The 15,009-nt window shown below is 45.7% G+C and overlaps 1 protein-coding gene across 1 annotated transcript in view; it reads right to left on the reverse strand.

Annotated features, from left to right (window-relative positions):
- Positions 1–571: 571 nt before the first annotated feature.
- The window catches only part of plce1 (phospholipase C, epsilon 1), a 72,681-nt gene continuing 58,243 nt past the window's right edge, over positions 572–15,009 (reverse strand). Inside the window, exons 31-44 of the mRNA XM_084567644.1 lie at positions 14,610–14,745; positions 10,876–10,982; positions 9,979–10,096; positions 8,656–8,790; positions 6,765–7,055; positions 5,555–5,718; positions 4,540–4,801; positions 4,330–4,448; positions 4,071–4,199; positions 3,760–3,957; positions 3,367–3,579; positions 3,061–3,273; positions 2,350–2,461; positions 572–801 (exon numbers count right to left, since the gene is read on the reverse strand). Of these exons, the coding sequence (XP_084423770.1) occupies positions 599–801; positions 2,350–2,461; positions 3,061–3,273; positions 3,367–3,579; positions 3,760–3,957; positions 4,071–4,199; positions 4,330–4,448; positions 4,540–4,801; positions 5,555–5,718; positions 6,765–7,055; positions 8,656–8,790; positions 9,979–10,096; positions 10,876–10,982; positions 14,610–14,745 (2,400 nt within the window). The 3' untranslated portion in view covers positions 572–598. The remainder of the gene's footprint in view (positions 802–2,349; positions 2,462–3,060; positions 3,274–3,366; positions 3,580–3,759; positions 3,958–4,070; positions 4,200–4,329; positions 4,449–4,539; positions 4,802–5,554; positions 5,719–6,764; positions 7,056–8,655; positions 8,791–9,978; positions 10,097–10,875; positions 10,983–14,609; positions 14,746–15,009) is intronic.

Genomic DNA, 15,009 nt, shown 5'->3' on the forward strand with positions numbered 1-15,009 from the left:
CTTTTTTTTTTTTTGGCCAGGCAGTGTGTAACGTGTCTTAATATTCTCAACAAATCCAAAGGTCCTTCAGCAGCAGCTCTTTCTACATATAGACTGTTTTACTTTTGTGTGATTTGCTGGAGATTTAAAGAAATTAAAGAAAAACTGGCACATCAAACAAACTCCTTCCTCTTCCTCCTTTGAATGTGACTCAGGGAAATGTTTTATTCTTTCTCCCATCTATGGGAAATTCTATTTTTATTTATGTCCCAGACGACTTCAATAAAAACAGCTGCCCCTGGTACTCCGCACCATTACCAAATAAACCAAGAGGAGCTGGAGCTACCTGCCCACGTTGACCTACAGTCACGCTGGGCGGGATTTTCCAATCTCCTGTTGAGTATTCAACCGAGCAAACGGGGGTAAACGTCTATCCCCTACCTAACCACATCACTGGAGCTCGGACTGAATCCCATCTTGCGCTTGCTCAACTAACGCCAGGCATGATCCTTCAAGACATGGAGAGGAGCGTACCCCAGAACGCCACAAACAGGGGGGAGGGATCCTCCATGGTTAGAAGTATTCAGCTCAAGTCTCTCTCTCTCTTTCTCTCTGGATCTCATTTATGGATCTTCCAGTTCCTGAGGAGGTGAAGCTTCCAGGCTGGGGGGGTCAGAGAAGAGGCGGGGAGGTGGACGGGTTGGAGTTGCCTGCTAAAGGAGGAGGAGGATGTGGTGGAGGAGGAGGCTTGTAGGAACCTTCCTGCCCCCACCCTGCCCTCCGTCACCCACGCCTTCAGGCCTGCAGCTGCAGACAGATACCCTGCAGAGGAGATATTACTTAGTGCCTTGTCCTTTATTTTTAGAGCGGGAATTTAAAGAAAGAAAGACAAATACCAGCACAGCACAGCGATAACACAATCATGATGAAATGAGACCATTAATGAGAAAATGTGTTGGTATTTAAATATTAGGATGAATGGGAGTCAATGGTAACAGACTTTGAAGTACATTAATCGGCAGGAGGCTCATATTAGGCTGAAACATGACCTGTATTCATGACAGTGTTTACTTCAATATTGTCCTGCTCAGTGCATATGGTATAGTTATTAATTAAAGGTACCCTGCGGAGGTGAACATTACCAGTTGACCAATATTTGACCATATTTAGTTTGGCCACATTTCTATCTGTGTTTCCACGATAAACCACTGATTTACTGTGGTAACGTGAACGGAAACGATGCAAGTTCAAAACAACAAAATGGCAATTGGCAAATGTTTCTACGAGGAAGAAAGTTAGCCGAGGGTGTTTGATGTTTCTTGGTCAGACATGTAGACGCGATACGACCCCGGTGAAAGGCCACGATTGGATGTAGGTAAAGATTTAACTCCACTTTTATGACGTGAACGTTTCTTTACCAGATAATTCCACAGGGAACCTTTAACTAAGGATTCTGAACTAGGCTCATGTGGTCGAGCACATTTTAGGACAACGTCGTACCATGTGTGAACCAGATCAGAACTGGTTTGCTATTGTTTGATCTGTAACAACAGAAATAAAAAAGTTTGCTTTAAACACTGCACTTACACCGACCAGGCATAACATTATGACCACCTTCCTAATGTTGTTTAGATCTCCCTCGTGCCTCCCCATTTGTTTTTGCACCAACATACTTTTGTAATGTTGCATACAATGCTTCTAAAAATGTCCTGCTCAGATTTTGTCATTGACATTTTATGAAATATTTCCAGCTTTAATATGAGACAGTGAGCATTTCATGAGTTGGGACTCATCAGAGAATGGACATGGGCCTTCTGAGGGTGTCCTGTGGTGTCTGGCAACATGAATGTTGTTAGTGGGGGGTCTTTGAGGGGAGAGGCCTCTGTGGATCATCCCACAGATACTTGATCAGTTTGAGATCTAGTGAATTTGGAGGCCAGGTGTTTTTTTGAGCTGTTCCTAAAGCATTTTTGCTGCTGCATCCTGCTGGGGATGTCTGCTGCCATCAAGGAGTGTCATTGCTATGGGGTGGGGGTGCCTGGTCTGGTCTAGGTGGGTGCTACATGTCTAAGTAACATCCACACCAATGAATGCCAGGTCCAGAAGTTTCCCAGCAGAACACTGAATTGTCACAAGATGGTTTTAATGTGATTCACTTCTCCTGTCGGTGGTCATAATGTTGTGGCTGATCGGTGCCTCATCCATAACCTGCCTGTAAGCATACTTTCCCTGCCTTCCTTTTGTAATGTTAGAGGTTAGAGCAAACATACGGTACCTCTGTAGCCTTCCCATGCACAGACAGCAGACAGTGAGAGCCTCACTCCTGGAGCTCTGTCAGAGCCACACAGCATGCAGCTCTATCATCCTTACTCTGGGCAGGGCCGTCCACCGCGCTGCCAGTCGTCATGCTGCGGCTGCGACTGGTCAGCTTCTTGAGCTCGCTGGCGAACGAAATGACTTTCTTCTTGTCCTCCCGCACCACCTGGAAGAAGAACCAGATTTCTGTTACAGGACACAGAGAAACACCACAAGAAAACGAGCCAGATCTCTTCTTCGTTATCGAACACATGTGCATATTATTTTTTTACATTAATTGACAGATAAATAAGCAGAAGTTATAAAATGATTTAACCTTTATTCAGTGAGGCAGAACATTCAAGGAAAAGACCTCAAGTGTAAAAAGAAGATGAATAAATAAAACACTGACAGGATAAAAACATAAAGTATGAAAGCAGAATAATATAAATACATTAAAACTATATATAAAAAACACAGAAATAAAAGCATTACAAGCATGAAAGATGTTAAAATGAGTTCAGCAGCGACGAGTTAAGACACAAGACATGCACATGTTAAATAAAACAGCAGCCATCATGCTGCAGCAGACATGGAATGAACAGTGTGTTTATTAGCACGTCCAAAAGGTTTGCTGAGCTCTGTGCTTTCCTGCTCATGTTACTACAACAATTAGAAAGTTCAAAAGGGAAAAGACTACACAGACATGCCAATATTAGTCATTCAGTCAAAGCACAAACTCAAAAGTCTCCGCTACGGGAAATAGCATGTCATGTTCAGAGCTACCTGCTCTTTGAGTTTAAGAATGAACTTCCCCGCGCCCCGCCAGCGGTTCTGGGCTTGGTAGACGCACTCGTGATCCTGCAGCATCCGCATTTGGAGCTTGGCGGCGGAGGACTTCTTAGAGCCGGCGTCCTTGCTCACTTCCTCTATCAAGACGTAGTCGCACGGGTTCGGGTTGGACAGGATGCTGCAGGAATACTTGGCCTTCGACAGCGTCTGGACAAAAAAAAACAAAAAGTGTTTGGTTTTATATAACGGATTTATTTTTATCCTTTTAGTTTAAGCTGTAACGTGAAACTAACGGCTCACCTGCTGGATGATGTCCTGAGCCGTGCTGTAGCGCGGGGCCTTGATCACGGTGTGAGGCTGCTCTGGGGAAACTTCATGGACCTGGACAAAGAACATATCCTCTTCTACTCCTCCTCCTCCTCCTCCTCCTCCACCACCACCTCCTCCTCCTTCTCTGACTCCTACAGTCACGTCCTCCTCTCCTTCCAGAGCTGTGTTTTTCTCATTTAAGTTCTGCAACAATTAAACCACACAATAAATGTATTACTTGCTATAACCAAGAAAACCACAAGGGGGAGCCAGAGTCTACTTAATAAGCGTTGTCTGATTTGTGTGGTAGCAGTGATTTAATCGTTATGTTTTATCAGATTAAAGTTGAGACAAAATGAGTCAAGAGGATCTTTCTGCGTGTACCTCCTCTCTCGTTTTGAGGCAGATCCTCCCCACGTATCCCTCCTCGGCGTTCCAGCCGCAGACGAGCCGGACCACCTCCTCCTCCGGGGCCAGGGCGCGGTACTGGGCGCAGCGCTTCACCTCGCTGCGCTCCTTCAGCAGAGGAACCTTCTCCTCACACAAGAAGTACTCGGACGGGTTCCCTGCCGACGCCACAACCTGAGAAGAGAGGACAAATAAATCTTGTGAGAAACGGAGATAAATGTGCACACGGGGCTTTTCTTCTGCCCTTCGTTGTTTGAACATCCAAAATCTATTTCTCAGGTACTAACCGTGTCCAGTAGCTGTTTAGCCGTGGTCTGCTCTGTAACACAGAAAACTGTGAAGGGCTCAGGACCAGGAGCTCCGTGCACCGTCACCCTGTGCTGCTGGGACACATGTTTCTCCTCCGAACTGAAGAGCTGTGCAGGGAGAAAAAAGAGCATGCAGCAGCAGGTTATTATGATTTTTATGGAAGCTTTAAAAGTGCAGCTAACCAATTAAATCTTGTCCGAAATCCCTACTATCTCACACCTGAATAAGTTTTCTTACCAAAGAGGAGGAGGTAGCGCCCCCTGCGGGCCCTTCCTCTATTCTGTGGCTGTAGATGAATAAGCTGGACACTTCCAGAGGCTCATTATGTTGTGTCCTCAGCTGCACGTGTCTGTAACCTGAAACAAAAAGCACGTTTTTATTATAATGCTCACAAAATGCTGCTGCTGCACACCCATCCGTCCGTCCGGCTGTTCTCCAGCATCGTACCTGGTTTGAGCGCTTTCAGAGGCAGAGTCCTCTGAGCGGTGGTCTGGGAGCTGTTGTTCTCCACCACGGCGAACCGCAGGAAGCACATCTCCTCGAAGTGCACGGTGAACTGGAAGTGGTCGCTCCACATGGGGTTGAGCGTGTTGCGGTGGATGGGCTTGGTGCGGAAGTGGCAGCTGTCGATGGGCATGCCCAGAACGTCCACCTCGATGCAGGGGCTGCCGGAGCTGTTGGCGGGACACACGTTCTGACCGGACACGATCTGAGAGGGAAGGAAAGAGCACGAACAATTCCGCTTGATTTAGAGAGCAGCAGAACACTGTAAAAAGGATCTTTATCTTTAGTGCATCTAATGAAAACCGAAGCAGAGGCCAATGAAGTCACTCTGACCTGCCAACTATTTTACCTTACGTTAGTATAATTCCTTGTGTCTCTGTCTGTCAGACACACGGACGCACGGGCCGAGTGTGAAACGACGTGAGAGCATTCCTCTGTTTATGCTGCAGCTTTAGCCACATCAGTGCAGTTGATGCCTGTAAAAGCAGCGCTGCGGATGCTACTGTACGCACACCAGACCATCACAAGTGTGCAAACGGCACGTAACCCTACCTGCAGGACGGTCATCTTTCTCATCATTAATTTAAACTGGTTTTTGTCCAGGTTGTTGCAGACCTCCAACCAATTTTTTTTTAAAAAATGTCAGATGGATTTAAATTCCTGAGAGCAGCAGCTTCTTTTTTTTCCCTCTTGCAGTGAGAATTTTATTTCCCCATCCCACCACTGATGCACTCACTGGCAGACTCTCAACCACCTTAATGGATCTAATATAAGTACTTAGGAAGAGTGTGTTTGTGTCTTTGGATATCTTGTCACTAAGCAGGTGTATAATAAAGATGAAGGATAGGTAAACTTCATCACTGAAGCTTACGAAGTAGAAACGGAGCATACAAACGGTAAAATATACAAGGAGGACGACAATGAAGAGAGGATGAAGTGGTTATTCGTCTCGACTCACAGCGAGGGAGTAGACGGCCGGGCTCATTTTCTCCACATCCCTCTCCATCGGGCAGAACTGCTGGTAAAGGGGGCAGCCGCGGTCCCAGAGAACCGCTGGCTTCAGGACGTAGCCGCAGCCGCCGTTGGCCTCGAACAACGCCGTGTTCAGCTGCATGGGCAGGTCTGGGAATGAGAAGAGAGGGAGAGAGTCCTTGTTAACCTAAGATACATTGATATTCCTAATATTGTGCAGGTCTCCCTTGTGGAGAATGGACATGGGCCTTCTGAGGGTGTCCCGTGGGGGCCTTTGAGGGGAGGGGCTTCTGTGGATCATCCCACAGATACTTGATCAGTTTGGGATCTAGTGAATTTGGAGGCCAGGTCAACACCTTGTGCTGTTCTACATGTATTTTTGAGTTGTTCCTAAAGAGTTTTATGTGCAACATGCTGGGGAGTGTCATTGCTATGGGGTGGAGGTGCCTGGTCTGGTCTAGGTGGGTGCTACATGTCTAAGTAACATCCACACCATTGAATGTCAGGTGCAAAAGTTTTCCAGCAAAACTCTGTCACAAGATGGTCGGTGTTATTTACTTCTCCTGTCTGTGGTTTTAATGTTGTGGCTGATCGGTGTAAGACAGAAGACATGCCTTCTTAACAAAACGTCTCGAGCGCATGTACGCTGAGAAACAGGCAGATCCACTGTGTGTTTTTATGTAAAAACGCCTTTCGGATTAAAATAACAACTTCATCTGTCAGCTTCCAGACGGCAGCGCTGACAACGGAGAATTCCTGAGGATTTAGAGGTAGAGCCCAGAAAAACGCAGGAGAAAAGACGCGAAAATCAGAGTGAGAGAGAGAAGAGGGTATGAGAGAAAAGTAGAAAGACATTTATAGAGGTAAAACAGCTTTGTAATAGCAAACAGTCTTATTTAGATGAAGATGGGTTGCACCGGCTCACAGAGAATTAAAGGATTTCAGCCAATTTCAAAGCTCGGAAAACTCGTAAAACCCTAACTGCATCATGTAGCCTTGAGGCTGCAAAAATAAGGTGGAGGGGAAATGATTGAGCAGAATGCATTTGTCATATCTGCCTATCTTCCACTGGGGAATAAGTGATGTTTTATCTAGAAAGAGTAATGCCTCTGAGTGCCAAATTCCCGAGAAGAAGTGCTGGCAAAGTGAGTCATATATTTAGAGAGCGGGAAACGCATCTCTCTAGCATTCCTCACCGTCGGTCTGGTAGTTGAGCGCCACCAGTTGGATCCCGTGCAGCCAGAAGAGCAGCGGGTTGGGGTTCGTGGAGTCGATCCTGGTGGCCGCCGGGTACGTCCTGAGGAGCTGGCTCGCCGTGTGCTGGATCAGCTTCTGAGAGTAGCGGCGGCACAGGCGCTTGGCGGCGTTCTCGTTGACGGAGGAGATGTGGTAGCACTTGGGCGTGCGGATGATGGCGCTGAGCGACGTCGGCGGGCTGAGGACGGGGGACGTCTGCTGCTCCTCCCAGCTCAGCCGCTCGGAGCCACCTGGAAGCGGAAGCCGGGGGAAGAGGAGTTTATCAGTTTCAGCAAGTTTGAGTGACGGGGTTTTGCACAAAGACCGTCTCTCTGCAAAGGATTTTTAACACCGTGACTCATTCAAGAGATTAAGATTAAGATTAAGATTAAGTGTCTATCGGCCAAGTATACTTGTGTATACAAGGAATTTGGTCTCTGCATTTATCCCATCCGTGAATTAGTGAACACAAACGTACTGACACTAATTTTCGAAGCCATTTTTTAAAACAGGCGACTGATTTCCATTCCCTCAAGATTTCCCTTTTTGCAATAACCAATACAAAACATAAGCACTTGCTGCAAAGGTTGGGGGACAGTCTGTATTTGGTCAGAGCATCCTAATATCACTAAGAGGCTGTCAGGGGTTGACAGTCTGTTATATACTGTGCTGTAAAGATGGAGGATTAGGGCTCCAACTAATGTCTGTTATGATTTGCACTTATTTATTAGATTTATTTAAGTGGCAGCAGCAATAAAATAAACTTTCTTTCCTTGAACAAAAGGAAACCTTCATGATCCTTCACACAAATAATATAGACGTCTGAAACAAGACTGTATATAAATATGGACTACACGTCCCTACTTCCTCTCATTGGCCAAACTGACGCTATTTTCCCGGGGATACGGGCGGCGCCATCTTGCGAGTTTGGAGCCAGAGTCTGATCAGTACGGTCCGAGAGTGGAGCCAAGCGGAGCTGCGATATCGATGCCCCGCCGACACTTCCTCCAGACTCACTCGCGTTTTCGTTTAATTAATACTACGCTCTGATCTACCTCCACCAGCTACAAGGAAATGTTGGATTATACACCGAACTTCTTTTTTTTAAATGTGTTTGCTTTACAGAATGGTTGGCATGGCAACTGGTAGTCGCCATTGTGTCACATCCTGTTTCTATAGCGTCAAATAACTAAAACAAAACTTATCCAAAAAAACTGACACTTGAACATTCATCAACATTATATTAACTACCCAAAAATGACAGAAACCATCCTTGAAAAATATTTATTTGACGTGTATTTTAGTGTTTTAGTTTGGCCCAAGTCCCGCCCACTACCATGGAGGGGGTGGAGCTTATGACCTATACTGCAGCCAGACACAAGGGGGAGCTCTACTTGCTTTGGCTTCACTTTTGAGTAGCAGTTCCGCTGTCCGTCCATCTTTATATACAGTCTATGGTCTGCACATACAGTACATGGGAGCTAACTAGTTTAGCACCCGAGGTGCGTCTAAATCTTCCAAAAATGTGTTTCCTTTAAAAATATTCATGCATGGCTGGGGTGGCCCCTTTGGTGCGCGAGGGTTCAGCTTACGAATCTTGCATGTGACAGTTTTCTTGCTTGTTTTGAGTAAGAAACGTTCCCAAACACTCTGAGGTAGTTTAACTGCAACGACTAGTCGACAAGATTTGCACTTATCGCTTGTACCAGGAACAGAGGGATGGAAATTTCAAGTTTTTATATTCTTTCTGAAACACTGACGTAAGTGTAGAGGTTTTATGCCTTCCATGCGAATTGCACACTCGAAGACAGCGGATCTAAAAACACTCAGGACCCCACTTGACCCGCGTACCTTTCCCAGGAGCGCGGTTCTGGGCCGTGACCTCCCCCGTCGAGCTGCGAGAAGGCGCCGTGCCAAATATGGACTTCCTGCTCTTTCCCCGGTCCTTCCCCCTGCCAGAGCCGGCCGGAGACAGCGTGGACAGGCCTGCATTCCCACAGAAAGAACAAGAGGCAGACAGAGACTTGTTGTTAGGGAAATGCAAACGAGAGGGGAGACAAAGTTCAAATACAGGAAGATGTCATAAAAATACAACTTAAATTAGTGACCTATTAAAGGCAAATATTCTGCACGTAAAACATTTAAGTGGTAAGAATCTTGCAACATTTTAATATTTGGCAACCGTTCTCCTTTGTCGTCGGTTGCTAACGTGTTTGCACAAAAGTCTTTACGAGCAGCACGTCCGTCTGAAAATGACTCCAGAGGAGATACGACAGCGAACAGCCTGCTGCCTGCCTGCCTGCCTGCCTGCCTGACTGACTGAACTGGGCCTATTGCCCTGCTCTTTCTCAGATCTCAGGTCCCTGGAAACAGTAAACAAATAAAATACCAGTGGAAACACAGGCGGGTTTATAAGGGCAGATGTCATTTTGAAGAAGAGAGGAGACAAACAGAGAAGAGGACACTCGAGGGAGGAAAGAGGCGATAAGCGGTTTATGTTGAGGGACAAAAGAGAAATATTTGAGATAAATGGCAGCGAGGAACGGAGACGGCGTCCAATAGAGAGGAAATAGGGGACGTTGCATAAGTGCGCGGAAAGCTGAATTGAGTGAAAAACTTAAACCGACAGTTTTAATCGTTTTTATCTTTAGTCTAAAGTGGGTAGAAGTGGAGGGGCGACGGTTTGGCTACCGGGAAGTTCCTAAGAAACATTTTCTTGCTGTGCATCATGAGGCAACTGTTGTGCTTTTGAGGGAGAAACAGAACAATTAAGAAACCGTAGCTTTCCCATGGGGAGAAGTGGATTCATCATCTCAGTGGGTGTCCTGTGTGGGATAGGAATGGAGTGTTACACAGGGATATTAAATGTCTTGCAATGAGAAGAATTAAAAAAAAAAAAAAAAAAAAAAACATGGGGGGAAAGGTTTGACCTCTTAAATATAACATGGGAGTGGATTAGAGAGAGGGAAAGATGGGAAAAAAATGATCTGACTGTTTTTCGCAAAGTAAAAAAGAGAGAGGATGGAAAAGAAGATATCAAGGGAGAATAAATCATGTTTTACTTGGAAAAGAAGGAGGCGTGACGAATGAGAGGAGGCAATAAAACTATCTTGTTCAAGAAGTACAGGAAGAGAAGGAACAGTTTGACGGAGAAGACGGAGAATATTCCCTTACCGGGGAATTTGACAGCCTGGCAGTAGATGATGAGGTCGGACAGCTCCTGGGCGATCTGTCGACTCTCCTTCTTGTTCTGGGGAAGGTAGAACTCCTCGCCCAGCTCCATGTCAAACACCTGCAGGTCCGGACAGACACACACACGGGACAGGGGAGGTCACCGTTAGCGTTTTGCTGCACGAAACAGAAGCCGAACTTCCCAAAAAGTGGGATCAAGCTGCCGGGATTTTATCGTTTTTCACTCTTCAACGTCCAATTCAGTCTAAACATTTACTTTGTTCGATGCTATCTGCCGGTAAAAGGCGAGTAAAACAAATGCAGAGTCAGTGAATCAACAACTCACTTAAACACACCGATCAGGCATAACATTATGACCACCTTCCTATTCAGGTCTCCCTTGCGGTGACTCATCAGAGAATGGACATGGGCCTTCTGAGGGTGTCCTGTGGTGTCTGGGAACAGGATGTTGTTAGTGGGGGGGGTCTTTGAGGGGAGGGGCCTCTGTGGATCATCGAACAGATACTTGATCAGTTTGGGATCTAGTGAATTTGGAGGCCAGGTCAACCTTGTGCTGTTCTTCATGTTTTTTTTAGTTGTTCCTAAAGTGTTTTTGTTTCCATTTCGGTATATTTCATCAAGGAGTGTCATTGCTATGGGGTGGGGGTGCCTGGTCTGGTCTAGGTGGGTGCTACATGTCTAAGTAACATCCACACCAATGAATGCCAGGTCCAGAAGTTTCCCAGCAGAACACTGAACTGTCACAAGATGGTTCAAATGTTATTTACTTCGCCTGTTGGTGGTCATAATGTTGTGGCTGATAGGCGTACATCCATATCTAGTTTTTTTCTCCTGTGTATTCGTCTAATTTCCCGCAGCAATAAGGTTTCAGGTCCGTACCTTTCCTTTGCTCTGCATGGTGCTCTCGGTCTTCTTCATCCTCTTGGGTATTTCATCCTCTTTGTCTGCAGAGTTCTTTCCCTCTGGCTTGTCGTCCAGGATGTTATCTATTCAGACAAAAATAACAAATGATAAACGGTAGTTGGGCTTCGCGCCAAGCAAAAAAAAAGGTTAACTCTCTCAGCTGACAAGAGAAGACTGCTTGAAGCGTACTGTAGTCACAATGGTTGGATATGACACATTCATGAAGACGCTGCAGAAGTTTATTTGGCATGGTTCTGATCCATGACCAGACTGCAGACGAGAATATTCACGTGGAGTTTGCGACATGTTGACATGCACCCGTCACCGTTAGTATGAATGTTTGCATATGAATCAAGCAACACCCAAACGCACCCTTGCTCCATATCCTCAGTATTAATATGCGCGTACGGTAACTATGCGTGGAATATGAAGGTTAAAAGTGCATTGGATGTTACTCCTGCATACCGATCATTAAACTGCACGTATAGTATAATATAAGACGAGACATCTGAGGCAGAAACCGACCTGTCAGAGATCTGTAAATAGAAATAATGCATTGGTGTCCCAGTGGTTCTTGATATACTGTGTGCTCAGGACATATATCAGAGGAAGTAAATTTAGCATCTGGGAATCTACTCCTCGTGAAAGCAACCTTTTTCTTTTTTAACTTTACTCAAGTAAGAGTTTGGTGTTTCATGTTCGTAGTTAACGATTTTCTCTTAAGTTTACAAAAGGTGATAAATAAGAGTTTAAACAAGTTGAATATGTTTACACTACTGACTCAACTCTAGCAGTTCTGCGTTTTACTCATAGATTAGGTTTTAAAAGATTATGTAATTCTGTTTCTTCTGCTCTGCATGGCGTCCAACTCCAAACGGTGCAAACAATTAGAGAATAATATTTAAAAGAAAAAAACTACGAGCAGTTATTTATTAAATCCCCTGACCGTCTCCCGAGTAGAGGCTCCGACAAAGGCGCCTCCTCGTCGTAATCAAAAGTAAAACATCTCTCGGCTGTAAACAGGAGCAGCAGTAGGGAGTCGTTCCCTTTGCTTTCGTTCCTCCTACACATTGATCGCAGCCAGAGGCGCAACAGCTCGACAACGCAGAAGGTCTTTATCTCAGGAAACGTGTTTGATTCCTGACGCGCCGAGCCTCCTCCTCCTCCTCCTCCTCGTGTCGGAGTTGAGCCGGCAGAGTGTCACACGCTGTGAAATGAGCTGAACCAGAGGAGGTAGCGCTCAACCGGAGATGGTAGCAACTTGGCAGCGTCGTACTCGAGTGTTTGTGTTTGCAGGGAATGTCTAAGGTAAAAATGGAGACAGGATGTCCTGCTTGCCTGCCGTTGATATTTATTGGTTCATATATTTAAGAATGAGAGACGAAGCAAAGCAGCAAAAGGAAAGCAGGCTATGATGTGTTTTTCTTTTTTGTATTTGAATGTGGTTCATGACCGGTAAGTCCTCCTGACACAGACGAGCAGCGTGCAGGGTTTAGGAGTGAGTGAGCAGTGGGACTGGGACCGGCGGGACGGGGTAGTTTCCCCCTGGTCTGTTGTTTAGTGCGGGGGCAGCGCAGGGCCTGAGAAACCAGATGGCTTTGTTTTGTTTCCCCTGATGAGCCCGGCCAGCCACTGGCGAGGTCACGAGCAAAATACATGTACGGAGCGAGGGAGGAAGGGAGGTGATGCGCTTGTGGGAGAGAGAGGAGACAGAGGAGTTTGTAAAATACTCCAGTGGAAGGTGGTTTTTAACGGCGAGGCTCTGGACGGCAAGCATCATCCGTATCACACGAGTGGAGATGCGTTCACAGCGAGGGAATTTGTTTTGGAACACAGGTGTCAAACATGTGGCACAAAAGCGGCACGCTAGAGGGTCTAATCTGGCCTGAATTTGCAAAATGCGAAAATGACATAGAAGACTGCAGTTTTTCAATGAAAATAACTGCTATTCCTAATTTGTAATCTACTGTTTTAGAAAGAGAAGTGCACAGAATGCAACGCTGAGACCCAGGACGAGGGATGCACCGAAAATTTGTGGCCGAAAACTGAAAATGCACTTTCAGGCCATTTTCGGCCGAAAATTGCCGTTGTTGCTTGCACGTGTTGTGATAAAAGTCTGATAAAAGTCCGATAAAAGTCCAAAATTGCCGCGTTTGTTGCTTGCACGTGTTGTGATAAAAGTTGATAAAAGTCCGATAAAAGTCCAAAATTGCCATATTTGTTGCTTGCACGTGTTGTGATAAAAGTCGATAAAAGTCCAATAAAAGTCCAAAATTGCCGCGTTTGTTGCTTGCACGTGTTGTGATAAAAGTCGATAAAAGTCAGATAAAAGTCCAACATTTTCGTGTTTGTTGCTTGCACGTGTTGTGATAAAAGTCGATAAAAGTCTGATAGAAGTCCGAAATTTTCGGCCGAAAAAACGATAGCCTAATGCAGTTTTGGGCAATTTTCGTCTGGAAATTTATCGCCGAACCAACATGGCCGAAACAGGATGTTGTAATGATGCAAGCAACAACCGCAGTAATTTTTGGTTGTTTTTTCAGCGGAAAACTTTCGGTGCATCCCTACCCAGGACTAATTCTCATTCTCCTAATGTACTTTTTTGCAATAAAACAAACGACAAAAAAGCTGGAGTTGTCGTTACTTACAGGTTATCAAGCTGTTATGTTACTGGTGCATCCTGTTAGAGATCAAACTGGGCTGTAAGTGGCTCCCTCTGAACTAAAATGAATTTGACACCCCTGATTTAGACGTTTAGACAACAGCTACACACAGGCTGCACACTAACACTGCTTTCAACTGCACTTGAAACGAAAGACAAGTCGCCGCGGCAAGCTGGGAGGTTTGACTGCAACCATAACAAACACTCCCGGTGCCACTAACCATCCTTTGTTAGGGATCTAGTCGTGATTAATACGCCTGTAGAGTGCTCCGCTTCAACTCTAAGACTCACAAAGCAGAGTCTGAGAAGAACTTGTGTACATTCTTTACTGTTTTCACTCGAGCTGCAGCAGGGGGTCAAGCTGTTAGCGCGTTTCTCATTCCCGTCAAACACCGATCGCAACGTCCGGGTAAAATGCTTCAACATCACACAGGTTAGATGGAATGTTTGCCCCAGGTATTATTATGCGACATGTTTTTTTTTTTGCACATTTTGATCCGCCCATCACCATGCAGGATGGCTGCAGTAAAGCGTAACAAAAGTCCACAAAAAGCAGGGAGCTAGCAGCTGCAAGAGTCAACACAGTCAAAAACAACAACGACAACAACGATGCCGATTACTGATGCACTCCTTCGCCCCAGCGTTTCCTCCGTAGTTATTCTGCAGTGGTAAAAGAGCACGGTGACTAATGTTTGAAAGTTTTTTTTTAACGTGGCAAATTTAAGGCGCTACTGATTTTCCTTTTTGCAGATTTGCTCACTCACTGCACAACAAAGACAGAGGGGAAACAGTGGCACTTAAAGAGGCGCATTAGAGCTGTGCATTTACCTTCAAGGCCATACGAGGCAGTAGAGGCTGCGAGGCCATCGGCTAAGTGGAAAACGAGCGAGATAAAATAGGAAAGGAAAGGAGTGAGAAACGTAACGAGATGTAAGTGTTAAGAGGAGAGACAGGCAGGGAGAAGTGGTAAACAGAAACTGACTCAAGGTAGAAATATCTCGTGAGGGTCATCGCTTTCAGTTTGATTTCTCGTTTTCTCCTTCCTTACCGTCCGACAGAGACTCGTAGTCGTAGTCGTACTCGTCTTCCTCCTCCTCCTCTTCTTCGTTAGCGTGGTTGCTGGGTGGCGTAACCCCCGGTGACCCGTTGCTGGCCTGAGCCTGCATGTGCGCCAGCTGGTGAGCCTGTGAAAGTGATAAAATAATGTAAAAATATATATATGCAAACACACAAGTTCCTACCTAGATAATATAGTGTGCTTACTGAGGCGTACATCCCTGCTAGGTGTAAATGCTGCGAGGTTGGAGCATACATTAGAGCACATTTGCATCTATTATTTATGTTCGACAGCACTCTAATGAGCAGCAGCGCTTAAATATTCCTTGCACTAAAGCCACCTGGAAGTCTAAATTATGCACGCATCTATACGCAGTGTTTGGACAGGATGT

This window comes from Chelon labrosus (genome assembly GCF_963514085.1).
Source record: "Chelon labrosus genome assembly, chromosome: 19".
NCBI classification, from domain to species: Eukaryota; Metazoa; Chordata; class Actinopteri; order Mugiliformes; family Mugilidae; genus Chelon; species Chelon labrosus.